A 26,589-nucleotide genomic window follows, 5' to 3' on the forward strand; every position below is an offset into this window, starting at 1 on the left:
CTAAAATTATAGAAAATGGGGCGACTGTTTTGAAAAAAATCCCTAAAATGTCTAAAATTGGGAGAATATTTTCTAAGACCCTTCAAAATGGCCAAAATTTGGGCGAATGTTTTAAGATGCTAGGCGATTTTTTTTTCAAGAAAACCCCAAAAATAGCCAATTGGCAAAGATTAGCCCCTATTTTTTTCCTTGGGCAATACCCACCATATGCAACACTGCCACCAATCTTCCAATACCTGTACTATCTCGCACAACCACCACCTACACCACTACCTATTGCCATAACCACATAAGATATCTTCAAGATAGTAGCCCAAATAGGGAGGGGGTAGCAATAGTTCTTGCATGCAACTCCACCACCAGCGTGGAGATGGTAGAGGTAACTCTATAACTCTTAACATTCCTCTTTGAGGCATGTACTGTCCCTAGTGAAGTGCGTTTACAAGCATGGGCCTTGCTAGTGGAGCAAGCAAAGCCAAGTGATGAGCCGGTGCGGCTAGTAGTTTGCTGCCTCTAAGGTTGATTCTTATAGCAATGGGTTGTATCATGGTTTACTCCCCTTATTCAGTATGCACACTAAATCCCTCCTTGTCTGGGTCTTAGGTGGGGGCATTCCATGCTTATGTGGTTGGCATGGCATATCAAACACTAACTCATGTGTAGGATATAGATGTAGTTGCCCTATGTTATCTTTTCGTACTCTAACATTCTGCTGCTCAGTCATTTGTCACATAAGTGCAACCGCTAGGTCTTCTACGATTGTGGTGCGGCCTGTGGCTCTTTCCCTTTGTCACCAATCTTTGAAGGCATTGTGCCAAAAGATGCTTCCGCCGATGGGATTCAAGGAGAATAGGAGGGGATACTATCTACCTAGAACCCCTTAGAGGTTCAAAGCCTCCTAAGTCAGATCCTCAACTCAGATCCTAAGTCACTATGTTCAAGATGGTGATAGTGTCTACCATGTCTATATAGATGTAGTGCAATCTAATAGGGGTGAGACATCAACACCTTAGGATCTCGTATGCTGCTACACACTACAAGGGACCTCACTAGGTGGTAGAATGTCCAATCAAGAAGGCTATGGTAGCTGCACCAACCAACCTACTAGTACCACTCTACAATGGTTGTGGTATCGACTCGACCACATGATTGCCTATCAAGAGCATCCATCCCAAGACTAGCCCATGAGCATAATTCAAGTGTAAGCATTAACTTGCTAAAGCATTAGGGATGGGCTGATATAAGCAGTTCCTCTCAATATTGTGACCAGAATGCAAAATAGGAGGAGAGCCAGTGCTCACAAAGCCAAACAATCATCAGCTTCCCGTACACTCAAAGGGTGCAGAGACCAGCCTGAATCCTAGGCTTTGGTTTCACTGCAACCTCTTTTCTTTTTTCCTCTTTCTTTTTTTGTTGAATGGCCTCCAAAGCATTTGCAGTTAAAGGGCCATAGTAGAGTCTAAGTTTGCTATCATTAAAGAATCCTTTCATCTCCATGATGTCAAGTGTTTTGATGCATGTGGATCATTGAGGTGTGAGTTTGCACACTAGCAATGGTCCCATTCCTTTATACTTTAGCTTGCGCTTTTGGTTCTTTGTGTTGTAAATGAAGGCCATGTACCCAACTTTGATTTCTTTGTCTTTGAGCTTCTCATCAAACCATTGCTTATGCCTCAGCTTTTCGACAATTGTTTTGAGAGTGCACGCAGTCGAGTATCTAAGTGTTCAAGCTCAAATAATCGATCGGTACAGATATTCCGTGTCAACCTTTCCTTGATGACAATTATTATTAACCTTGGTACTAATAATTCCATGGGCATGGATGGCATTTCTTCCATATGTCTTGTTTAAAGGTATAATGTGGATGGCAACCTTGCTCTGCATGAAGTTTTATAAACCTAAAGAGCAGCTAGCAACTTCTTTTCCCATTCATTATTGCTACGTGAGGCTTAAACTGTCTTGGACGAGATAGCACAAATAATCTTGTTGGTACTTTCAGCGCGCCTGGTAGCTTGGGGCTAATTGAATAAGGATTTGTGGTGTACTCCCATGACTTTGCTCAACAGGAACTCATCACATCATTGATGAAATGAGTCCCTTTATCACTCACTAGTTTAATTGGGCACCCAAATCTAGTAATTATATTATTTTAAAGGAATTTGGATGTTGCCCTGGCATCAGCCTTTGTGGTAGCACGTCTCAACCCATTTGGTACAATAGTCTGTAGTAGCGACAATGATAAATTGTACTTGAGTACCTTGAGTAGCTGGAATAATTGGTCTGCAGTACCCCATTTCTCAAATGGTTGTACTTGAGTACCTTGAGTAGTTGGACTAATTGGTATGCAGTACCCCATTTCTCAAATGGTTGTAAGAGACACTATGGGGTGTAGGGGCATACTGTCATGGTTATAAGCCCCAATAAACCCCAGTCAAATGCTGACATTCATCCCAACCTTTTACAAATTCTTTTGTATCTCCAAATAAGGTAAGCCACCAAAAAGCCTACTAATAAGACCTTCTTTGCGGTGGTATCAATCCTCCAGCAACACCGAAGAGTGGGCTTGCTTAAGGACGTTGCAACATACTTGAACTCTTGAGGACATCACCTCATGATTTTGTTTGGCCTAGCTTGTACAATTTCCCCGTAATCAACTGGTAGGGGGATGCCTTTTTAATAAGGCATCATGCTCTATCTCGATTAATGGGTCTCTCTTGGGGTAGGCCATTAGTTAAATAGTGGATGATCTCTTCAATCTATTATGGAATAATGCAAAATTTAAATAGTGGGGCATCTCTAGTAGTTCATCATCCCACTCTGACTGGTAGTTCTCCATTAGGGATGCGTGATAAGTGGTAAGAATGCACCTGCTATGAGCCCTTCTACACAATCACAAAACGATGAAATCAAACTCTAGCAATATCAAAAGCCATTGGGTTATCCTTTCTGTAGTGCATGGCTTATGGACTAGGTAGAAAAGTGCCTAATGGTCTACAAAAGCCATGAATTTTTTGCCAAAAGATAATGGTGGTATTTCTTTTTTACAATGTAGACCATTGAGAGTCCTTCTCTTTCTATGGTGGTGTAGTTATGTTCCGTGACATTAAATTAGTGGGCTAGCAAAGTTAATAGGGAAATTCATTGTATGCTCTTGGTTGTGCCAATACACAGCTGTCATCACTCCTTAGCATGCAAGATTGTATGATTTTCAACCATGGATTTGAAATTGTTGAAATTTTTAAATACCTATGATTTGGCTTGAACGAGAATTACTCATCACTACTATAATCACTCCTTAGTGTTTTAACATGCAATATTGTATGATTTTTAACCATGGCTTTGAAATTGTTGAACTTCATAAATTTCTTACAAAAAGTACATCTAATATGTGCGAAATGTTTTTTGCTGCATGTAATTTATTAATAACGGAGGGGGGCATGCCTTGATTTTTTTTTTGCATGGTTCTTTTACATGTGTCTTTTTCCTGGATAGTTAACTATTGAAGACTATAGTTCTGACGTTCTGCATGTTGGTCATCCATGTTCTTCGCCATTCCGCCTTGGAGAAACGTCTCCTCTTGCTACATGGACATTTGGTTTCTTGTGGAGGTCTCTGAATATGGGTCTTCCTGCCTACGTAATATTGTGGAGCTCGTGATGCTTGTTTCGTGTGTATGTTGTTGTGATGTTGCTAGCGCGTATTGTTTGCCATGACGGCTTGTAGAACCATCTGATCGTGCTACATGAGCATTGGCTTTTGTTTGGAGCTCTCTGGATGTGGACCTTTTGTGCGTGCTGTATGCTATGGACATCCATCACTTCACCACGTCGGGTTGCCACTTTTGGTATGGAGTTTCATACTCACGGTTGTCTTCTGGGCTCTTCTTGAATTCTGTGTTGATGATGTGGTGTCTTTGCCTCGACTATCGTTGCCTTGCCCTTGTCTTGCTATGTTTGGTAGCTATCGATTTCAGTAGCATATATTTGCAACTAGGCGGCATTGGTCTGCATGCGATTTTCACTATGTCGAAGTCCTGTCATCTTCTGGCTCCATGCAAGCGTCCTCGTAGAAAGGGGAAGTATGCTCTTGTATGCATGGTTTCATCACACCGCCACTAGCTTTACTTCCTGTGATTGCTGTCGCCTCCATGCCTGTGAGCATTGTCGGTGTGCCTTGTAGAGCCGTGGTATCTCAATCTAACAAAGAGAATATCCCTCCTCACATCCTAACACCACCATAAGGTTTGGTTGGTTTGGAGAATCTCTAGGGTGTGAAACGAAGAGCTCGTTCTTTAGGTGATGTATTTCGTACCGTCGTATATTGTTTTCATTGAATGTTGTCATTGTTTATGTTCATTGATGTTTGTGGATTGCAGGGAGCTTTGAGACCTCTTGTGCCATGACAAAGAGGAAGAAGGTAGATGATCACTTGCTTTCATGTGCTGCTCGTGCACTTGATGTGGCGGCTGCATGCCCCAAGTTTCCAAAAAAGTTGTGGTAATCTAAAGATGCTAGAGGTATCTGTGATGACTGGCATCGACAACGATGACGTGGATACCTCTTTGTGGGATAACCTTGTGGAGTTTGTCCACCACTAGTGTAGGCAAGCTCTCTTCTCCCTCGAAAGAGGTGGAACCCTTTACCATTTGCACTTTCAAATGGTTGCTCATATAGTGTCTACATCCATCATTGCAGATGGAAAGTCTGTCAAGCAACACTTGACGTGGAATGTGAACAAGCTGCCACGGGCGATTGTGATGTGCCGTGCACTACGCCAAATTAAAATGCCAAATTAAAATGCACACATTTGAGGGCATGGTGGGGTACTGTCTGAAGGATTTACATAAGCCTCACTTCCAATTTCATGCTCATAATGTTTCTATAAACGAGATGTTGAGAGGTAGGACTTTGTATGCACAATTTGCTCACGGCGACCTCAAGAACCGAGTGTGCCTAACACCAATGAATGTCTTTGAGTGCGCTTTCGTCTACATGGAGAACTATATTCTCAACAAGTGGTCCGTCACACTTGAGGTCACCCAGCTAAAAATGATGAGAAGCAGGAAGTATTTCCCAAGTGCACAGTCGATAATCCCGAAAGCTGGCAACGGTATGGATTCCAGCACAGCTCATGTTGTTTGGAAATGCCTGAAGTCTCCAAAGTTTGCTGATATCTCGGACATTAGAAAGGTCTTCTTTCGAGATCATTACATAGAAGGTGAATGTGCAAGGTACTTTCTCAGCGAGTCTCACCAGAAAGAGGAGCAGCGAGAGCAAGAAGACAGACTGTTGGAGAAGCAAAATGATGAGCTCGGAAGCAGCCAGAAAGGTGCTCAGGCCAATCCCATAAACATCGAAGAAAGCTGATTGGATGTAGATCTGAATGAAACCTATATAAACTCCTCCGAGGAGAGAGCTGTCAAAGAAAGCCTATTGGATGTAGATCTGAATGAAACCTATATAAACTCCTCCTCGGAGAGAGCTGCATAATTCCTCAGAGCCGTCAGCGAAGGTGATGCCTTCATAGCTGTGCCTCCACGACATGATCTCAATGATGAGGGTTCATGTAGTCATTGCTTCTTTGCGACATCAGGGTGTGAATAAATAATATGAGTGTGTTGACTGCAAGCGAATGAGTGTCTTCCACGTGTGTGGCTGACAATGTTGTAAATATGTGCCATAGTGTTTTTGGTTGCAATAAGATAAGATTTTTATTTTCATGATTTGTAGTTCTACGACCTTACCTTTACGTGACACATGTCTATGTATGGTTCACTACCTTAGCTTTAGCTAAGTTGTGTGGGTAGATATTAATTCATGCCCACTAATTATAAACGAATTTGTGAAATATGTGCACTAAACGAATTTGTGAATATATACTGATCTATTGGAGTAATCTACGCAGCACACATAATAATAATTATTCATGCTTAGTGGGATCCCTTACAACAGTCTGGACTCTTCTCACATTCCACGTGGCAATGCTGACTTGTGCTTAGCGAGGTTTAGGGTCTCCAAGCTACTCTGCGCCCTTGAGTATGGCGGGAAAGCGCCCCCCCATACCGGACGACACAGTCTTCTTCGCCCTTTATACCCCAAATCCGAGCGAGGACGATGCAGAAGAGCAGCAGAAGGAGATCCATCGGTTGCGAACAGATTGTTTGGCCGTGGTCTTGCCTCTCGCAGAAGGCTACATATGGCAACACGAGCCTTTTGACCTCGCTCCTGCCAACGCCAACAACGCGAACAATACCACCAGCAACGTCATCATAAGATGCCATTGCAGCGTCCCTCCCCACATGCTCGAACATGCCCAGAGCGAGCTCCCCCCCATGGCTTCTCCTGCCTTGCCCCCTCACCTTCATGGTAAGCTCAAATATGGTGACAATATTGAAGATGAATGGTTTGTTGTTTACCTTCTCTTTGCGATATCTCGACAGTTTCCCGAGCTGTCCATTAGGGTTTGGGACACCGATGGTGAGTTTCTTCTTATCGAGGCAGCTTACTCCATCCCGCGATGGTTGAAGCCTGAGAACAGCTGGAACAGGGTTTTTATCAGACAGGGTGATCTCCATATTCTGCCCTCACCTTCATCACCTGCGGAGCTTTACCAATTGCCTGTGTTGCCATCCATTAAAGATGCTCTTAGGATTATCAACAGTGGGAATTTTCATACCAGGGCGGTCGATTCCGCCCAGGCTGTGATCCAGCGCAGGTTGTCAGGTTATGGACAAAACTCCAAGAACAGCATGCACAATGTGGTCTGCAGAGTGCCTTTGCCTGTGGCACAAATACTGAAGCATGAACCTCAACTGGTGGCCCTGGCAGTGGGGGCCTTCTATGACCGTGATTTGGACTCCATGAAAGCTGCATCGCAGATGGGGCATTTTTTACCTAATGGCAAGGAGGTGCAGATGGTAGATGTGGTTGTCCGGATGTCTCGAGCCATGTATGCACAGCTTATGCAGCAGGTGTTCCAAGCTCCTCGCTGTTACCCTATGCCTCCTCTTTCTGATCCTCATTACAGTGAAGCGGAGCTGGGCATGAAGCTGACTTGTGGCTTTGAGATGATGTACTGGGAGCGCGCTGGCTACGAGTTGCATTCACAAGTGCAGACTGGTGCAGATACAGTACTGAACAAGGATGTCGGTTGGCAAACATTTTTAGCCAGCTTACAGCAGACAGGTTACTTTAGGGGTCTACTCAATGGCTCAAAGGAATATCGTGAGCTGATGGATCATGCTGTAGAACGTTATCGGCAGACAAGCCTGTTTACAAGAGCGAGGTACTCTGCCTGGCACGTTTTTTTGCAATTGAAAAGATTTAGCACAGTTTTTCAGTTTTTCCTGTTGTCTTTATGTTCTTCAAAAAAGATAGGAGGTTGTGTGTTCAATATATGTGGGGAGTGGGTTGTATCAATCTGACTGCTTACATGCCCATTTGCAGTGCAGCCATGAATGCACCCATCCAGCGAATCGCAGATATTCTGGCACTACCATATTCGGCACATGACTTTCCAAGCTCACAGGACATGAAGAGTGATGATGATTCATGGCTTTACAATGGAGAAGATGATCTTAAAAATGCCATGCTTGAGAGACAGAAGGAAATAGATATGTATGAATCTGAAAGAGCAAGCCGCAAGAAGTCTCAACCAAAACACAATCAGGATTCGTCAAGAGGCAAAAGAACAAAAAACGATTTCAGTGCTGAGGAAGTAGCAAAAAGCATGCATTCTTTTATCAACAAGATGTCAAGCTATGAGGGAGTAGAGTTCCCAACAAGTGACAAGTATGTTGCAAACTGTTTGCCTTTCCATGTTTTCATGTGACTTACTTTCCTTGTGTGTTAAGGTTTGTAGAATCTAGAGACGGAGCAGATAGCAAGTTTTCTATTCAGCCATTGTTTCAATGGTGGAGCATCTTCAATATGAGGCTCGACCAACATCAAGCTGCCCATAGCATAGCCTTGGCATCTCATTCCACTCAAGCCCACCCATTCCAGGTGTTAGGCTTAAGCTTAGTCATAGACCACCCAAAAACAAGCTCACACAAATGAAGGCAGCACTCACCTTAAGACCTCTATAGACCTTTGTTCCAAGAGTGCAACCATCAACACACCGTCCCAATATAAAATGGTCTAAAATGTACCTATAGCTGGTGCTCTTGTTGTCGACAAACTCCAGCCCTTATAAATTTTTTTCCTACAATCTTTCTTACGTAGCTGTAAGGGTCACTAAAGGAGAGCAACAATTTGTGATCTTTTATATTCATGATCATTTAAGATCTTTATGTAAACTAATCTACACTCTGGAAGCACATTAGGTGCCCATTTCTACTTGCCTTGTAAGACTACTTGTGTTGTGCAAGAGTTCTGAGAAAGAAAGATCCATTAACATCTAAAAAAGACCCGAAGGGCCTATGAGACCATGAATAGTACAATGATACCATGGGTGTACAATGCCATGGAAAAACTAAAAAAGAATGTGAAAACTGAAAACTGAAACATGACTCTATAAGCCTCTCAAGGCAAATGCATACTTATGGTAGTGCTAACGTGTGAATAGGACCTAACTAAGGAGACTTTTTCCCATGTGGTTTTTCCCTTTGGATATTCAGTGTGAAAGGACACTCTATCTATTGCTTTGTACTTTCATATTATTATGGATGGATGGATATATGTGGATGGTTGACTCCATCACCTTTATGCCTCTTTGGCATTGATACCCAGAGTGGAATGTAAATGGATGTACCTGATCTGTCCCATAGGTCGGATTCGGCCTCCCGTGGACGTTAATATAACTTTCTTTCTCTCTCTCTCTCTCTCTCTCTCTCTCTCTCTCTCTCTCTCTCTCTCTCGCTGGTTGTGGCCTTCCAACATTTGGTATCAGAGCTGGTCTGTCCTGGAGGGAACTGCCCGTTGAATAGCTTGGACCTGCCCGCCTTCGAATTGCTATGTACGCCCGCCGCCCATGTGTGCCTGCAAATTTTTGCCACCCCTTCGCTCAGCCCCTTGGCGACATTAGTGTGCAGTGCTCTACTACCGTCCCTTGCTGCTAGCTGACCGGTAGTGCTGAGTGGACCACCGCCACCTAGCCAGGGGGTGGCACTCAGCCCCAAAATCCCATTTTGGGGATTACGTGGCAAAGGCCCATTACATTGAAATTTTGGGCTCTTGTGTTCTGTCTCGGTAGGTCGCTGTCGGCTTCTTCATTCCTTGGCCATCGCCTTGCTATCGCTACCGTGCCTCGCTGTCCCCGTCGTAGTTGCCATCGTCCTATCTCCACGACTAGGTCCTCGTTGACTCACCCATAGTCACCATGCCCTCATCGGCCAGTTGCCGTCACTGCTTCTCCTACTGCGGTGCTTCTCTGTCCAGCACGCCTTCATCGAAGATGTACAAGTCTGCACCTTTGAATCTTTTAATTTCATGAGGCTTTAAGTTTGTAGGTACTATAGTATAGAGTGACAACTTTTGGGGCTTTTCTCAAATCCATGCAATTCAGTGCAAATTGAAGCCAAATTTGTATACAACTTTTGGTTTTTTTTTGAAATTCATGTAATTCAACAGAAATTGAAGCCAATATTGTATGCAAAATTTGGGGCTTCTTTGTTTGGAGCGTGTATCAGGGCTACAAGGAAGAGATTTGAAACATATATACACACATTGAGTGTTTATTTGGACACTACAGAGAATCTGTAAGAACTCTTGCTTGAGGTTGACATATTTTGGAAGGGAGAAAGTTTGCACAGGAACATTGGGTTGCCTAGCTGTACACGTAAGTGCTTTTTGATTTGCCTGTAGGTATTGTAGTGTGGATTTTGACATCATGGCTCAAAATGCTACAGAAGTATTTATGTGCTATCCCAGGAGGATAATCTAGATGGATCAAACTACTCCCTATGGAGTTTCATGATTCGGAATTTGCTGGTAGCCAAAGGGCTTTGGGGCATTGTGTGTGGTGATGGCACACGTCCACCTACCTTGCAGCCGCAACACATCAAAGAGCTACACGAGCTGCTCAAAGAGCTGAGGTAGAACATCTTGCTCCTACACAAGAGTAGAGAAGATGGGATTCTAGGGATGCACACGCCATGTCTTTGATAGCCCTTTCTGTCAACAACAGGTATATCATTCTGCACACTCGGTCGTGCAAGATAGCAAAGCTTGCATGGGACACTCTGGAAGCAAGTACGCAACGAGGCAAGGGTTGCCTACTTGAAGAGGCAATTGGATACTCTTTCTATGGGTGAGGGTGACTATGACACATCACCTCACCAAAGTCAAAGATTTGCAGGAATAGTTGCTAAACATTGATGAGGTTATCCCAGACAAACGGTTGGACACCAATACTGTACATTCTTTACCTCCCTTGTATTTGGGCTTTCACACCTCTCAATCTCTCTATGAGAGATTGAGAGGAGGTGTTGAACCTCTTCTTTTTGAAGAGTTGGTGGGTTTGCTCTTGCATGACGACAAACAAGAGAAAATCTTTCAAGCAACCGTGGTGGTGACAGGACATTTTCAGCCAAGGACAAGAGGAAAGCCAAGAGCTTTAAGCATGGAGGACACCAGTCTAATAAGGTTGGTCATGGACAACCCTCTTCTGGAGGTGATATGTCTGAAAAACTGGATGCCAGCAAACCCAAAAAGAAGGGCAAATGTCACTATTGTCATAAGCCTGGCCACTACATAAATGAACGTAGAAAGTGGATGGCAAAAGAGAAGAAGAAAGATGGAGGTAATACAATAGCTGACACTTCTAATGACAAAGCAGAGCAGTCTGTTAATGTAGTCCATAAGGAGTGGACCATTTTGGTCACATGTGATAGTGACACACCAAGTGCTATAAAACAAGATGTTTTTGATTGTATTGCATAATAAGGATGTAATTTGGTATTTTGATAGTGGTGCTTTGCGCCATATCACTTCTTGCAAAGATGTATTTCAGCACTTGGTTTATGCTTCTAATGGTCGCATTGTATCATGTATAGATTATTCTACTTATCTAGTGAAATGGATAGGCAAGGTCATGGTTGTCGTAGCCAATGGTGCAAATGTGTGCATGACTAATGTATTGTATGTCCCAGGGATAAAGAAAAATCTGCTCTCTGTCTTAGCCATTAAGTGATTAAGGTTTGGCGGTTGAATTTGTAGATAAGAGGTGTTTAGTCAAGGACCCTTCAAGGGGTAATGCTATAGTCACTTTTGGAACATGGTGCAATGGCTTGTATAAGTTGGACAACTGTAACAAGTGCTCATATGATGCACATACCGTGGCTGCACACACTCGTGCTATGCATGATGCAGAATTATGGCATGCTCATTTCGGGCATGTGAACTTTGGGAGTTTGATGCTTTTGCAGAAGCATCATATGGTTGACAATATGTCGCCTCTTGAGTCTCCAACAAGACATGTATGTGGGGTGTATTTTGGGAAAGATGCACCGCAAACCATTTCCCAAGGATGGAGTTGTGAGTGCTGAAAATAAATTACAGTTCATACATAGTGATGTAAGTGGTCCGGTGTGGACACCATCCATGTGGGGGCATCTTTACTTTGTCGCATTCATTGATGACTACTTAAGGTTTGCTTGGGTATATTCTTTGAAAGCAAAAATAGATACGTTTACATGCTTGCAACATGTTGTGGCAATGGCTGAATATATGTCTGGATGTAAAGTACACACACTCCGATCAGATAGAGGGGGAGAATACATGTCTAAAGCATTCAAGGATTATATGCTTGAGAAGGGCATCAAACATTAGTGCACTATGCCTTATTCACCACAATAGAATGGTGTAGCTGAGAGAGAACATGTCTCTCAAGGAGATAGTGAGATGTGTGATGACATCACAGTAGTTGCCTCGTACTTTTTGGATGGAAGCCATCATGTGTGCAACCCATGTGTTTAACAGGTGCCCAATAAAAGCGTTGAAGACCATAACACCATTTGAGGCTTGGTACAATAGCCAAATGTGGATTATATGCGTACATTTGGGTGTTTGGCATATGCTCGTGTGCTAGAGAAACTTAGAACAAAGCTAGATGATAAAGCAATCAAGTGCATCTTTGTGGGCTACCGTAATGAGAGTAAGGGATACCATCTGAATAATCCAATGACACGCCGGATTTTTGTCCGTAGAGAGGTGTTATTTGCTGAAAATTTAGTTCAGCCCATGCTCAGCTTGTATAAAAGTCATGATACAAGCTCGCATGACGTGCTTGCTGGGCTTTTCACCCATAGCCATTAGTGGGGATAGCCCATATTCAAGATATGCCTCACGTTGAACAAGATGTAAGATGTATGGAACAACCAGCAAATCAGCCCCCTTCTATGGAAGAGGTTGAAGATGTTGTCAGGGAAGAGCAAACAGCCATACAAGGAGCCAAATCTGTGCCTAGATGGTTGTTGAAAACCTTGCAAGTTAGCAAAATTTCAGCTCCACTGTCACATGCACCTTGCTTTGGAGTGTTGTGTGACATTGGCTCTACATCAGTGCAACATTTGTACAATAGGATTACCTTTTTAGGAACATTTTGTCACATGCCGTGACCCCATTGTGAGCTTTGTCCGGGACATGTTAGGCACGAGCCACGTAGGTCAGTCTCCAAAGCCAAAGAGCGTTTTCATGTGTCAGTCCTCTTATCCACTTGGAGAATTCATCATATAAGTACATGTAGAGGTCAACCCTAGCAATAGGTATTGCATTAGTAAGCATCATAGGGGTATATATGCACATGGGCCAGCCCATAAGGCAACCCCAGTATGGGGGTTGCCTTGCATATGGGTCTAGAAACCCTATGCCACCTCTCATGATCATGTGGGCCAGCATAATCAGCATGGTTAGCAAGTCGGCCACCATTTAGGCATCATGGATAGCATGGGCACCGAGTCGTCAGCCTGTATAGGCTTTCAAACATCAGTCGGCCAGCATGTGGGACACGAATGGAAAGAAGTGCAGCATTTAATGCCTAATAGTAGCATTTTTCCTTGTCCAAAAACAGGCCAACAACCCCAATAGTGAACCGACCAGCAGCAAATGTCCATATATAATCAAAAGCCCAGTCCATGTCATAAATCATTCAACACAAATCAGTCCTCAAGCAGTCAAAGAGCAGTTATGTGTGCATAGAGCCTCCGGCCTCTTGTGCATACTCCATCAACTAGCACTTTATTGTGCTATAGCCCCATAGTCACAAGGGACGGAGGGGACGGAGCCTTGGAACGCCGGGATCGCGAAACGGGACGGCGCAGGGACGGGGACGGACGGGGACGGACGGACGTCCCCCGACGGACGTTTCTTACAGGGGACGGCGACAGGGAAGGCGCTGTCCGGGGACGGCAGAGAGCCGCTGCGCTTGCCGTTGCCGCGTTTTTGGCCGTTGCGCCTACCTGCCGCTTGCCTGCTTCTTTTGAGCCGTTTATGGCTGTTGGGCCTTGGCTCTTTGAGGCTTGGCCCTCTCTCTCTCTCTCTCTTGCCCTTGAGGCTTTCCTCTCTCTCTCTTGCCTATCTATATAAGAACAAGCCTCTAGAAGGCTACAAACACACACAAGTTCACAACTCTCAAGGCTCATTGCTCAAGCTTCTTGAATCTTCTCTCTTCCAACTTCCAAGTTCCAAGCTCTAGGGCCTAGGCTCTCACCTCTCCCTCAAGGCTCTTGAGTCTTGACTCTTCGAGTCTTCCAACTTCCAAGCCTCTAGGCTCTCTCTCTCTCTCTCTCTCGCATTCCTCAAGGCTCTCTCTCTCTCTCTCTCTCTCTCTCTCTCATTCCTCAAGGCTCAAGAGTCAAGCCATCTTCAACCATGGCATCCTCCTCACGTGCCGGGGCTTCTCGTAGAAGGACAACGGGATGGACATGGTGGGAGGAGGTTAACTACACCACATCCGTTCATGGAGGCGGTTCTCGGCCATGGGTATGCAAGCTTTGCCCGTACCGGCGAACGGGTGGCGCCGACAAAGTGCGAGCCCACCTCTTGCATGAGAGTGGGCATGAGGTGAGGTTTGCACGAATGTCACGCCCGAGAAGAGACGGGAACTTCTTAACAAGCTTAGCGTCTACGAAGCGGTCGAAGCGACAAGAAGGACACCACGAGTGGCCGTGAATCCCGCGACGATGGGGAGAGGAACTCAAGCCTCTACAATGGAGTCATGTAGTGGATCGGGATCATGCACACCATCACCTTCACCATCAAGTCGGAATGTTACTCCATCCACGACACCGGCACCCTCCATCTCCACGGCTTCTCAATCATTACGTGGCCCACGGCGACAATCTACACTTGGGGAGAATTGGAACCCCAAGTTGAAGGAGGAGGTGGATATGGCGGTGGCCCGCTTCTTCTTCCACGACCACATTGCCTTTCAAGCGGCTAGGTAAGTGCAATCAATCATTGCCAATTCATCATTCATGTTTTCATCATCCTAGTCCCCTTCTCATTAGTAAATTACTTTCTTGAATAGGTCGGAATACTTCAAGGTCATGGTTAAGAAGATTGGGGAGTATGGCTCAACCTATACGCCCCCCTCATCCGAGAGCTTGCGCACTACATTGCTCGACAAGGAGAAGCGCATTGTAGAGCAAGCGGCCGACAACACAAAGCAGCAATGGGAGAGGAACGGAGTCTCCCTCATTGTGGATGGATGGAGTGACACCCGCAAGAGGAGTATTCACGGCATGGTTGCATATTCCCGCGGAGAGATGTACTTCATCTCATCTCATGATGCATCCGGCACTGGGAAGAGCGCGGATGTGCTTGCGGCGTAGTGGGCTACTACCATGGAGATCGTTGGCCCCGAGCATGTAGTGGGCTTTGTTGCGGATGGGGAGCCTTCCAATAGGGCAGCGGGAGCTATTCTCCAAAGTATGTATGGACATGTCACGGTGTCCTTTTGTATGGCTCATTGCCTGAACAACCTCCTCAAGGACTGTTAGAAGTCATCTCCTGTCTAGTTTTATACACCAGGGTCTTTGTTGTGGGTGTGACCGCCCTTATGAGGTGTTTTCCCATTTTTCCCCACTCTCCGCATTTTTCCCCTATTTTTTCCCATTTTTCTGAGGCTTGGGAGGGCTGCCAGATGATGCCGGGAGCACCCCAGTGCTGGCCGACTGGATCTTCATCAGTCGTGGGGTTCAGGGCTGCTGGCCGACTGGTTTTCATCAGTCGTGGGCATCTGGATGGTGGCCGACTGCATTTATGCAGTCGTGGGTCTTTTTCATCAGTCGTGGGCATTCCTTCTGCTGGCCGACTGCCTTCTAGGGAGGTATATATAGGCCCCCAGCCCCCATACCTCATTTGTATCATTCCTCGGAATCTTCTTGTGTATATAGAGCAGAGTTACACGCCTACATCTGTCTCTCTCTTGTGCTGTTTTTATGCCTGCGTTTTTGCTCTTGTGTTCCCAGATTTGGTCATCATCTCCGCTGCGTATTCTGACAAGGACATCGGGGCATTACCATGAATCAGCCCGCTCATTGAGGAGGCCAACACCATGGTCTCCTTTGTCCTCAACCACCAAAGACTTCGGCATGAGTTCAACAAGAGGTCCTGTCTCTCTCTCCTCAAATATTCCGACACCTGGTTTGCCTACAACTTTCTCATGTTGGGCCGGTTGAAGGATTGTAGCGGTGCTTTGAGAGGGCTTTTCCTTAGCGACGAGTTTGTCGCCATGCAAGAGTCCCATACAAACACTGGCCAAGAGTGTAGGCTACGGGCAGATGACGCCTCTTGGTGGGAGCGTGTGAAGACCACAGATGCTATGGTGAGGCCCATAGTCCACCTATTGAGGATTGTAGACGCTATGCAACCATGCATAGGCAAGGTCTACGAGGCCATGGATCGCATGATAGAGAAGTTGAAAGACTTCGTGCCTGACGAAGACAGATACGAGGAGATCCATGCCTTGTGTCTAGGAAGGTGGAATTCCTACTACTCTCCATTGCATGCAGCAGCTTATGTGGTGGACCCAGAATTCCAAGGCAACAAAAGCAGGAGAGTGACCGAGAGGTGAGCGCTGGATGGAGGATCATCTTGGATCATCTTGTGTCTGATGCATCGGTTAGGCGCAAGGTCAGGGACCAGCTTTCGATGTACAGGTCATTTCATGGCTCCTATGGCTGTCATGATGCACAGGTTGACCGCTCCAAAGTTGGTGCTGCTCTATGGTGGGAGGACTTTGGTTCAGATGGACCGGAGCTGCAGCAACTTGCCATCCGCATACTTAGCCAGGCCGTCAGCTCCTCTTGCTTGGAGCAACTTTGGAGTACCTACAGCCACATTGCCTCTAGGAAGAGGAACCGACTTGGGGTAGAGCGTGCCAATGACCTTGTCTTTGTCAGCGCGAACTTGCGAATGCTTTGCAAGAGCGTGACCAAGAAGGCAGATTCCTTCACCGAGTGGGAGATGAGTCAACAAGAAGAGCAACAAGAGGATGAGGTGCAGGAGCAGCATGCCAGTGAGGATGAGACTGAGGATGAGCTTGATGCTTCTTTGGCACAAGCTACCCATGACCATGAGGCGAGCACTTCACGTGGATGATCATTCATGGATCATGATTCATGGGCCTTACTACTTATTAGCTCTAGCCTCTAGCCTCTAGTCTTCAAAGTTCAGCACTTTTTTGTCATTGACTCATTTGAGTCCGTCCATGTATTTTGCCTCCTTAAGGCTTAGTCTTGACTCTTGAGTCATGACTCATTTTGTATCTACTTAATTATTAATATGACTCAAAAGCTTACCATTTTAGTATAAATTTGTGCTCATTTTGATGTACTTCCAAAGCAGAATAAGTGTAGAGTAGAAAAATTAAAAAAAAAAGTATTTTTTGAGTGCCGTTCCCTCCCCCGTCCCGGTTCCCTACTTATGGCCGTCCCTCGTCCCGTCCCTGTCTCCGTCCCCCGTCACCGTTCCCCGTCCCTTGTGACTATGTATAGTCCCAAAGCCTACGTGAAGATCCTCTTGAACATTCAGCCAACATATGTGCATCCCTCAGTTTTGGCCTGCATAGTGGTCATTGAAGAGTTATTCAAAGTGTCTTGGACAGCATATGGCTCAGCTTGCATTCGGTCTTCTTCGCCCTTGCGTTGGGCAGTCCTCAGTCATCATTCATTGTCATTGTACAAAGTTCTCGAAAAAAATACAAGCAAATACTCTTGCTTGCAAGGGGGGCCCTTGAGTGGGTAATTGGGACTGGTGTCGCCTCTCTATCTTCTCTCTCTCTACTCTTCTCTCTCAAAGTAAAGTGGATTGCATAAACTCACAGGTTTAAAGAGGCAGTGCATGTTACATTGGTATCAGAGTTGCAGGTTGTGACTATTAGAGTTGCAAGTTGTGATCCAACTTAGCTACCCAAAAGTGAGCATTCCGTGGATGGTACAATTTCGGTTAGGAAAAACCATCGAGGCCTCCACAATGCTAGGAGAGACTTCTTCAAAAAGCCACAAAGAAGATATGGAAGGAGAGATCAACAAAGAAGACACCACCATGATAGAAACGCTTTCGTAATTCAATGAAGATTTCGTCAAGGCAATCTTGGAACAAAATAGATTGTTGAGGCAACAGATTGAGGCTAAAGAAGTAGCAGCCAAAGGAAAAAAAGCTAAAGAGGAGGTTGAAAAAGCCAAGGAAGCAGTTGAAGAGTTAAAAGAACTCAAACTTGAAGATTGTTCCTCATCATGGCGCAACAAAGGCAAAAAGAAGATGCCAAAAAGGTGAGAATGAAGGGCCAAAACTGCAATCTGTCCCCCCTAGGATATACCAACGCAAGATCTAGGGAGCTCTGAAGATAGTGGAAGATCCGCTTCACTGCTTGCCAATGCTTTGTACTTGGGCTGTGCATAAATTTGCTACACTGGGAAACCCCAAACTGAATATCCGGGCGTGTGTTGCATAAGTATATGAGGCAGCCCACTGCTTGGCTGTAAACACTCATATCAAAAGGCTCATACATGCTCAGTTTCAGCCCTGGCTCCATCGGAGTAGAGATGGGCTTACAATCTTGGAAGCCAAATTTGTGCAACAGCTTTTGAATGTACTTTGATTGGTGTACATAAATCTTCACATTTGTTTGCACAAATTGTATGCCCAAATAATAATGCAACAATCCCAAGTCTATCATCTCAAATGACGTTTGCAATTCAGCTCTGAGTGCTGAAATTTTATCCATATCATTCCCAGTTAGCAACATGTCATCCACATAAAGAATGAGCATAATCAAAGTGCCATGAAATTTTATCCATATCATTCCCAGTTAGCAACATGTCATCCACATAAAGAATGAGCATAATCAAAGTGCCATGATCCTCTTTCACATAGAGGGTGCTCTCTGTTGGACTAGCGTGAAATCCTTGCGTGGTCAAATAAGTATGTATCTTCTCGTACCAAGCTCGAGGAGCTTGTTTGAGACCATAAAGTACTTTTTGAAGCTTGCATACCTTATTTTCATGACCATGCATTACAAAACCAATGGGCTGATTTACATACACTTCTTCCTGCAAATCCCCATTGAGAAAAGCTGATTTTATGTCCAACTGTTGCACTTTCCATCCATGATGGGCAGCCAATGCAACAACACATCTAATTGTGGCCATACGAGAAGTTGGTGCGAAGTCTCATCATAATCAATGCCTTTTTGTTGGGCATATCCTTTGGCCACTAGCCTGGCCTTGTACCTGTTAATAGTACCATCAGACTTTCTTTTTAACTTGTAAACGTACTTTGTGCCAATGGGCTTCTTGCCAACAGGCAAGTCTACCAAATTGCAAGTGCTGTTTTTATGGATAGAATCCATCTCATTTTGCATGGCTTGCATCCGATGCTCATCCTCATGAGCCTCTTCAAATGAATCTGGCTGGTCTACATCACAAAGTGTACTCATGAAAGCAACATTTGCGTGTTCTCTTGCATTACGTGAACCAGCCCGTGTCTTGCTACCAAGTGGAGCTGAAAGTTTGCTCTCCTGGAAAGTACGGAGCAGCCAACGGGGCACAACTCTAGCCTCCTCTGTTGCTGTCCGCTCTTGCTTCAATGCTTCCTCCACATTGTGAGATGTAATGAGCTCATTCATGGTCTGATTTTGAGCACCCAAATGTCGTCCATTAGGCAAAGTTGATGGCTGATCTGTCGTGCCATCAATTCACAATGGGAGAAGTCCTTCAAACATGTTATGTGGGCCTGAAGGTGGCTGTCCAAAAAATTTAGCCAATGGCTGGTTTGAATTTTCAGTAAATACAACATCTTTGCTGTCCAAAATTCTTTGTGTGGAAGGATTAAAGAGACAGTAGCCTTTACTGCCATTGTTGTAACCCACAAATATAACTCGTTGAAGCTCCCGCCTTCACCCCTGCGCTGCTCGCCCCCGCCTTCCCTCCCTCGCGTCCCTTTCCTTCCTCCCCCCGCCTGCCATCGCTTCTGTGCCCCCCCCCTTCTTCTCGCCGTTGCGCCCCCCCTTTCTTCTCGCGTTCTCGCCCGCTTGCGCCCCCCCCTTCCTCGCTGTTGCGCCTCCCCCCTCCTCGCCATCTCGTCCCCCCCCCCTCCTAGCCTCTTCGCCGGTTCGCCCCCCCCCCCTCCTAGCCTCTTCGCCGGTTCGCCCCCCCCCTCTTCGCCTGTTCGCCCCCCCTCCCTTTTTCGCCTGTTCGCCCCCCCCTCTTCGCCTGTTCGCGCCCGCCTCCCTTTAGCAGCGCCCCGCCCCCCTCCCTTTCGCGTTGCTGCCCCCCCCCCCCCCCAGGGCTTCTCCTTCGATTTTTCGCCCCCTCCCTCCTCTTTCGTGCTGTTCTTCACCCCCAGGGGGTTTTGTTTTTTCCTTTTCTTCCGGTCTTCCGCCTCTTTGTGTGCAGCCCGTTTCTTGCAGGATTTCCGCTTTCGCCTCGCCTTCGCCTAAGCTTCAGACTCTGATGGAGACTCCTCCCGCCTCGCCTCAGAGGGACTCATCCGCAGCCCCCTTGCCCGCCCCCGAGGACATCCCCATCAGGCTTTCTCTTTCGCCGGAAGAGGAAGCGAGCCTCACCGCAGAGGTGGAACGCCTCCAGGTTCATTCCACCATCTGCCGTATAGTCGGCACTCGCCCCAGCAGAGGGGAGATCAGGGATCTTCTTCAGGCTCGCCTTCTTGCAGATGTGGGCAAGATCTTGGATGTACAGCTCCTAGGCCGGGGACATTGACCCAGCAGCGGCGGAGCAGGGAGAGCGCCTCTTCCATATTACAGTTTGTTTCCCTGGTCTCCGCCGGGAGTATCTTGCGCTCCTCTCCAGGCTCGGAGCATTGGTGGGCTCGGTACTAGAGACGGGCCCCTCAGCAGCTTCAGTGGTGGCCAGAGCAGCTGGGCTACCTTCGGTCAGAGTGTTGGTGTCTGACATCTCCTCCCTTCCTAAGGTCATTCAGCTACCTAGGATAGGGGGGGGGTGGATAGATCAGAGAGTGGAGTTCTCGGGGCTCCCGAACCAGTGCTTCATTTGCAGGCAGGTCGGTCATCTGGCCAAGGCCTGCCCTCGCAGGAGACCTCGACCCTCACCACAGCAGCAGGCTACTGATGGCCCGCCCACAGATTCGGCTCGGCAGGCTACCTCCGGGACACCTGCTCAGGCCATAGAGACCTCGGAGTGGCAGCCTGGACAGGGGCGCCGCTGAGGGAGACAGCCACAGCAGCACGCCCAGAGACCGCTGCAGCAGCAGCCACAGTCTCAGCCTCACTGGGTTCCCGTGAGGAACAGCTTTGCTCCCCTTTAGGAGGAGACCCCTGCAGCGACTGAGGACCATGAGATGCCTGTGTGGGAGAGATGGTGAATTAGGGTTAGGTCATGTGGGAGACATACACAGAGAAACAACAAGGGAGAGAGAGAGAGAGAGAGTTGTGGGGATAAGTCAACTCATGAAAAGCATGAGTGTGTGACTCCCCTATCACACATGTATATTGCACTAGTACACATAGTGCACTTAGTACATTAAAAGTACTAAGTGTACTATGTACTATAACTTATGGGCTTGTACACACTATAAGGGTGGGCATAACGCCTTTACCCCAACAACCTCCCACTTAAAGGCAAAGTGCCCTTAAGTAAAGGAAAAGAAAAAAAAATCAGCATGTACATGATAATATACAAGGCCATATCAAGGCTGAAAATGGCCTCATCCAATGCCCATCAAGTGTCTGCAATGAGCAAACCGCTCCGGAGGCAAACTCTTCGTCAACAGATCAGCCGGGTTGTCATCCGTGTGAATCTTAACAAGCTGAATTTGCTTGTTCTCTATCACCTCTCTGATGAAGTGATACTTCACATCCACATGCTTCGTCTTTGCATGAAAGACAGGGTTCTTTGCCAACTGGATGGCACTCTGACTGTCACAATGCAACAATGGAATATCCCCTGTATATCCCAAATCAACCACTAACCGAGATAGCCATAATGCCTCCTTGCAAGCCTCTGTGGCTGCAATATACTCGGCCTCTGTAGTAGATAAGGCAGTGCACTTCTGCATCCTGGATATCCATGACACAGCACCTCCTGTGAATGTAAATACATAACCGGTAGTAGACTTCCGGTTATCTGGATGACCGGCATAATCCGAATCCGTGTAACCATGCACTAATGCATCCTGTTTGCCAAAGCAAATGCACAAATCCTGTGTGCCCTTCAGGTATCTCATGACACCTTTCACTGCTTCCCAATGCTTCTTGCCAGGGTTGGCCATGTACCTAGAAACCACTCCCACTGCAAATGCAATGTCTGGCCTAGTAGCAACCATGGCATACATGAGACTGCCACAAGCTGAAGCATACGGAATCTTGGCCATATCAGCCCTGTCACTATCCGACTGTGGGCTGTCCATAGCACTGAGTTTCACATATGGAGGCAGAGGAGTACTAGCTTTCTTCCCCCCGTCCATATTGAACCTCTGCAAGACTTTGCCAATGTATTCCTTCTGAGACAAATACAACACATGCTGATTTCTGTCCCGAAGTATCCGCATACCCAAAATGTGATTTGCATCACCCAAATCCTTCATATCAAAGGTTTCATGCAGCCTCTTCTTCAAAGCATCCATCTCTTTACGAGATTTCCCGGCAATCAACATATCATCAACATACAAAATGAGAATCAAGAGACTGCCATCCAAAGCTTTCTTGGTGTACAAGCAATGATCTATGTCACTTCTCCTGAATTTCTGTGATTTCATGAATGTATCAAATTTATGATACCATTCTCTTGGTGCCTGTTTGAGCCCATAAAGACTCTTTTTCAGCTTGCATACAAGCTTCTCCTTTCCACTCTCTGCATAACCCTCTGGCTGCTGCATATATATCTCCTCATGGAGATCACCGTGAAGAAAAGCAGTCTTCACATCCATCTGAATCAAGTCCAGATCATCATGCGCAACCAAAGCCAACACAGCTCTAAGTGTGGTCATTTTGACCACTGGAGAGAAGATCTCATCAAAGTCCACACCATATTCCTGCTTGAAGCCCTTAGCCACTAACCTGGCTTTGTATCTTGGCTTTGCATCTGGTGCAACTTTGAGCCTGTATACCCACTTGCATGGCAAAACCTTCTTGCCTGCAGGTAAATGCACCAACAAAGTGCCTCAAGCAAAGTGTATTGGTTGAAGAAACTCATAGGTCTTCAGATGAAGGAAGGGGCATCTATGACAGCCCATCTAAATGAGTTTAATGGTATTGTCAGCCAAGTCATTAATCAAAAGTTGGCAATGGACGATGAGTTCAAAGCCACCTTTTTGTTATGCACTTTGCCAGAGAGTTGGGACACATTCAGGACAGCCACTAGCAATTCGAATGCTATGCTGTCATATGCAGATGTTGAGGGTGCTCTTCTTCAAGAAGAGATGAACAGGAAAAACAACTCTGTTGGCAAGTCTAATGCAATGAATGCACGTGGGAGATCCCAGCAAAGGGGGAAAAGCCAAGAAAGGGGAAGGAGCAAGTCTCGCTCCAAAAAGGATTTGGAATGCCATTATTGTGGCAAGAAGGGACACATTAAAAAGCAATGCTACAAATGGAAAAATGATCAAAAAGAAAAGGGAAAAGGCAAAGACAAAGAGAAGGATGAAGCCAAAGATGTAAAGCCAAAGGGCAAAAGTGGAGTCAAGATTGAAGAAATCAATGTGTCACATGCAGGTGGCAGTGAGGATGAGGTCCTATTTACTTCTTCACTTGATGCCCATTCACTTCTTACAGGTGGTCATGGTATGCACTCATGGATCATTGATTCAGGTGCCTCCTTTCATGTCACAGGTTGCAGAGACTTGTTTGTCAGGTATACTGCTGGCAATGAAGGAGTGGTTTATTTGGGTGATAACCATGCATGCAAGATTCTTGGCAGAGGTGATGTGAGGCTTGTATTTTCAGATGGCTCACAGCTTATGCTCCATGATGTCAGGCATGTGCCTGAGATCAAGAAGAATCTGCTTTCTACTGGACAGCTTGATGATGCTGATTATGTTACCACATTTGGTAGTGGAAAGTGGAAGATTAGTAAGGGCTCACTGGTTGTTGCCAGAGGCTCTAAGGTGGACACTCTTTACTTTATGCATGCAGGTGTTTGTCACCATGCTAATGTAAATGCAACCGAGCTGCCGGAAATTTCTATGTGGCATAGCCGGTTGGGACACATGAGTGTCAAAGGAATGGAGCAATTGTCTCGTTTGGGTTACTTGCCTTCTCTAAAGTTTTCAAGTTTTCAGTTTTGTGAGCATTGTATATATGGTAGGCAACTACAGTGCCCCCACAAGAAAGCTCTTGGACAGAAAGATGCTCAGTTAGAGCTTGTGCATACAGATGTATGTGAGATGCCTCAGCTTTCTTTGGGAGGGGCAAAATATTTTGTGTCTTTTATTGATGATGCCACACGCAAGGTGTGGGTTTATCCTCTTCGTTTGAAGAGTGATACATTCTCAGTGTTTCAGAAGTTTGTTGCTCATGTTGAGAATCAAAGTGGCAAAACACTGAAGGCTTTGCGTTCCGACAATGGTGGAGAGTATACGTCCAAACAGTTTCAGGACTTTTGTGATGCTAAAGGCATCAAGAGGGAGCTCTCTACTCCTTATGATCCTCCACAAAACGGGACAGCAGAGAGGATGAACAGGACCATACAGGAGAAGGTCCGTTCTATGTTGTCACATGCTGCATTACCTCATGGTTTTTGGGCTGAAGCTGTTATGACAGCCGTTCACCTTATAAACAGGTCACCTAACACGAGGCTTGGTGGGAAAGTGCCAGAAGAAGTATGGACAGGGAAGCCTCCGTCATACAAGCACTTGAGAGTGTTTGGTTGCGTTGCGTACGTGCACATACGCAGGGAAATGCGCACCAAACTTGATCCTAAGTCTCATAAATGCATATTCCTAGGATATGGTGACAGAGGTGAAATGGGGTATAGACTTTGGGATCCCATGAATAGAAAGATCATACGCAGCAATGATGTCATTTTTGATGAAACATGCATGTATAAGGAGCCTGCAAGGCAACAGGAGCCTGGCAGAGTCATCTTTGATGATGATGGACATCATGGACAACAACAAAGGGCTGTAAATCAGCCATTACAGCAGGAAAACCAGCCCTTAAATGGTGCTGAAAATGGTCCAAATGGACAGCCAGACATGGCAGAAGATATCCCTATGGATATACCACAGTTGGAGGAGATACCGGGCATGATATTTCAGCCTTATGGCATGGAACAGGAGCCACCAATGGGTGATATGCAGGCTGGACAGCAACCTGCAAATGATGGTCATTGGGTACGGAGGTCCACTAGACCCTCCAGAGTCCCTGACAGGTTTGTTCCAGGGGTTGACTACTTGATGCTCACTGACTGTGGGGAGCCCTCATGTTACAAAGAGGCTTTACAGAGGGCAGACAAAGCTCTATGGGAGCGTGCCATGAAGTCAGAGATGGATTCTCTGCACAAAAATGGAAAGTAATGAGTCTGACACAGACAACATGATAGTAGATCTTGCCAGCTCATCCATATCTTTGATTAATGACTTGGCTGACAATACCATTAAACTCATTTAGATGGGCTGTCATAGATGCCCCTTCCTTCATCTGAAGACCTATGAGTTTCTTCAACCAATACACTTTGCTTGAGGCACTTTGTTGGGCATACAAGTCCTGCAATCTCTGCCACATTCCCCAAGCTGTCTTCTCTTCACGAATGCTGAAAAGTAATGAGTCTGACACAGACAACATGATAGTAGATCTTGCCAGCTCATCCATATCTTCCCACTCTTCAGCCGTAAGAGAAGCGGGCATTACACCCCTTTCTTTGATAGGCTTGTGCTGCTTTTTCTGGAGCAACACATTGTAGCACTGGGTTTGCCAAATGTCATAATTCTGCGAGCCTTCAAGCTTCTTGATGTGAAGCAATGAAGAGCTCTCACCTGTGGTTGCCATAGCAAAATGCAACCTGTCAATGCCTGACTCCCTGCAAATGTGCAAACACTGCACCCAAGATGTGCAAACACTGCACCCAAAGCACACAAAGTGCTCACAAATGTTCTCCCAAGCTTTATCTCCCACTGCGGAAGCAAGAATGCAACTTTTCTCCCACTTTTTGTGATGAAAACACCAAAATCTGGTTGCTGCAGATTTTGGACAGCACCTCAAATGTGCTCTTTTGCCCTTCCAAAGTACTGTACAGCAGTACTAAGCGCTCACCAATGATGTACCAAACCTGTACCGGCAATTTCAGCAGCTGAATTTGAACCTTTTGATCACTCAAAACAGTGTACAGCCATGCCAAAACATGCACAAAGCTGTGCCAAATCTGTACCAGCAGGTACAATAGCAATAAATGCTCTCCTGGCTGTTCAAATGAGTGAAAATCAGACTTTTACAGTCCCGTACACTGCATACAACAGTCCCGAACAGAAATTGGGCAAAAGCCCCTTGACTGCAAGCTGATTTTTGAGGATTCAAGGCATAAATGGCTTGCCTGCTGCTTTGCCAAGCTCAACAAGCATACGAACTTGAAAAGCCCCTTGATTTGAGATCAATTTCTGATCATGCATGGTACATTGACGCACATGAAGGCATCCTGTGTGTTCACGATGCTTCCCCCTGGCCACATATACATCAAATACATGAAAGCCCCTTGATTTACAGGCACATTGAGTGCTTGTAAGGCATCAACACATTATCCACAGCATCAAATGCGATTGCCTGCATGCAAATCAACCAACTCGGCACAAAAGCCCCTTGATTTGCACTGCAAATTGCTGCAATTTGCTGCAATTTTGCCCAAATGTGCGATTTTTCACATCATACAGCATGTATGAGTGCTTAATTGCACAATTACATCAAAAGCCCCAAATTTCGACATCCAATTTCCTGCAAATTGATCCTGATTTGACCAATTTCCTGCAAATTGATCCTGATTGTGACCAATGTCACCCAATTTTGCCAATTTTGCTCAAAATTGAGCAATTGGGCACCTGTACCTGCTCAATTGTTGATTGTACTTGCTCAATTGCAAATCCCCAAAAAAAATTGAGGCAAATACCTTGTAATTTCTGATTTTTGTTGATTTGCAGGCGAATTTGGTGCTGATGCTGATGCTGATGCTGATGCTCCTGCAGC

At 45.8% G+C, this 26,589-nt stretch overlaps 1 protein-coding gene across 1 annotated transcript in view; it reads left to right on the plus strand.

The window, feature by feature from the left end:
* The first annotated feature begins 5,902 nt into the window (after nucleotides 1-5,902).
* Nucleotides 5,903-26,589, plus strand: part of LOC147613142 (suppressor-like protein) — an 82,317-nt gene continuing 61,630 nt past the window's right edge. The window contains exons 1-2 of the mRNA XM_086782425.1: nucleotides 5,903-7,284; nucleotides 7,446-7,790. Of these exons, the coding sequence (XP_086638551.1) occupies nucleotides 6,038-7,284; nucleotides 7,446-7,790 (1,592 nt within the window). The 5' untranslated portion in view covers nucleotides 5,903-6,037. The remainder of the gene's footprint in view (nucleotides 7,285-7,445; nucleotides 7,791-26,589) is intronic.

Source organism: Cibotium barometz, chromosome 44 (genome assembly GCF_041138505.1).
Source record: "Cibotium barometz isolate CiBa-2024 chromosome 44, ASM4113850v1, whole genome shotgun sequence".
Taxonomy (NCBI): domain Eukaryota; kingdom Viridiplantae; phylum Streptophyta; class Polypodiopsida; order Cyatheales; family Cibotiaceae; genus Cibotium; species Cibotium barometz.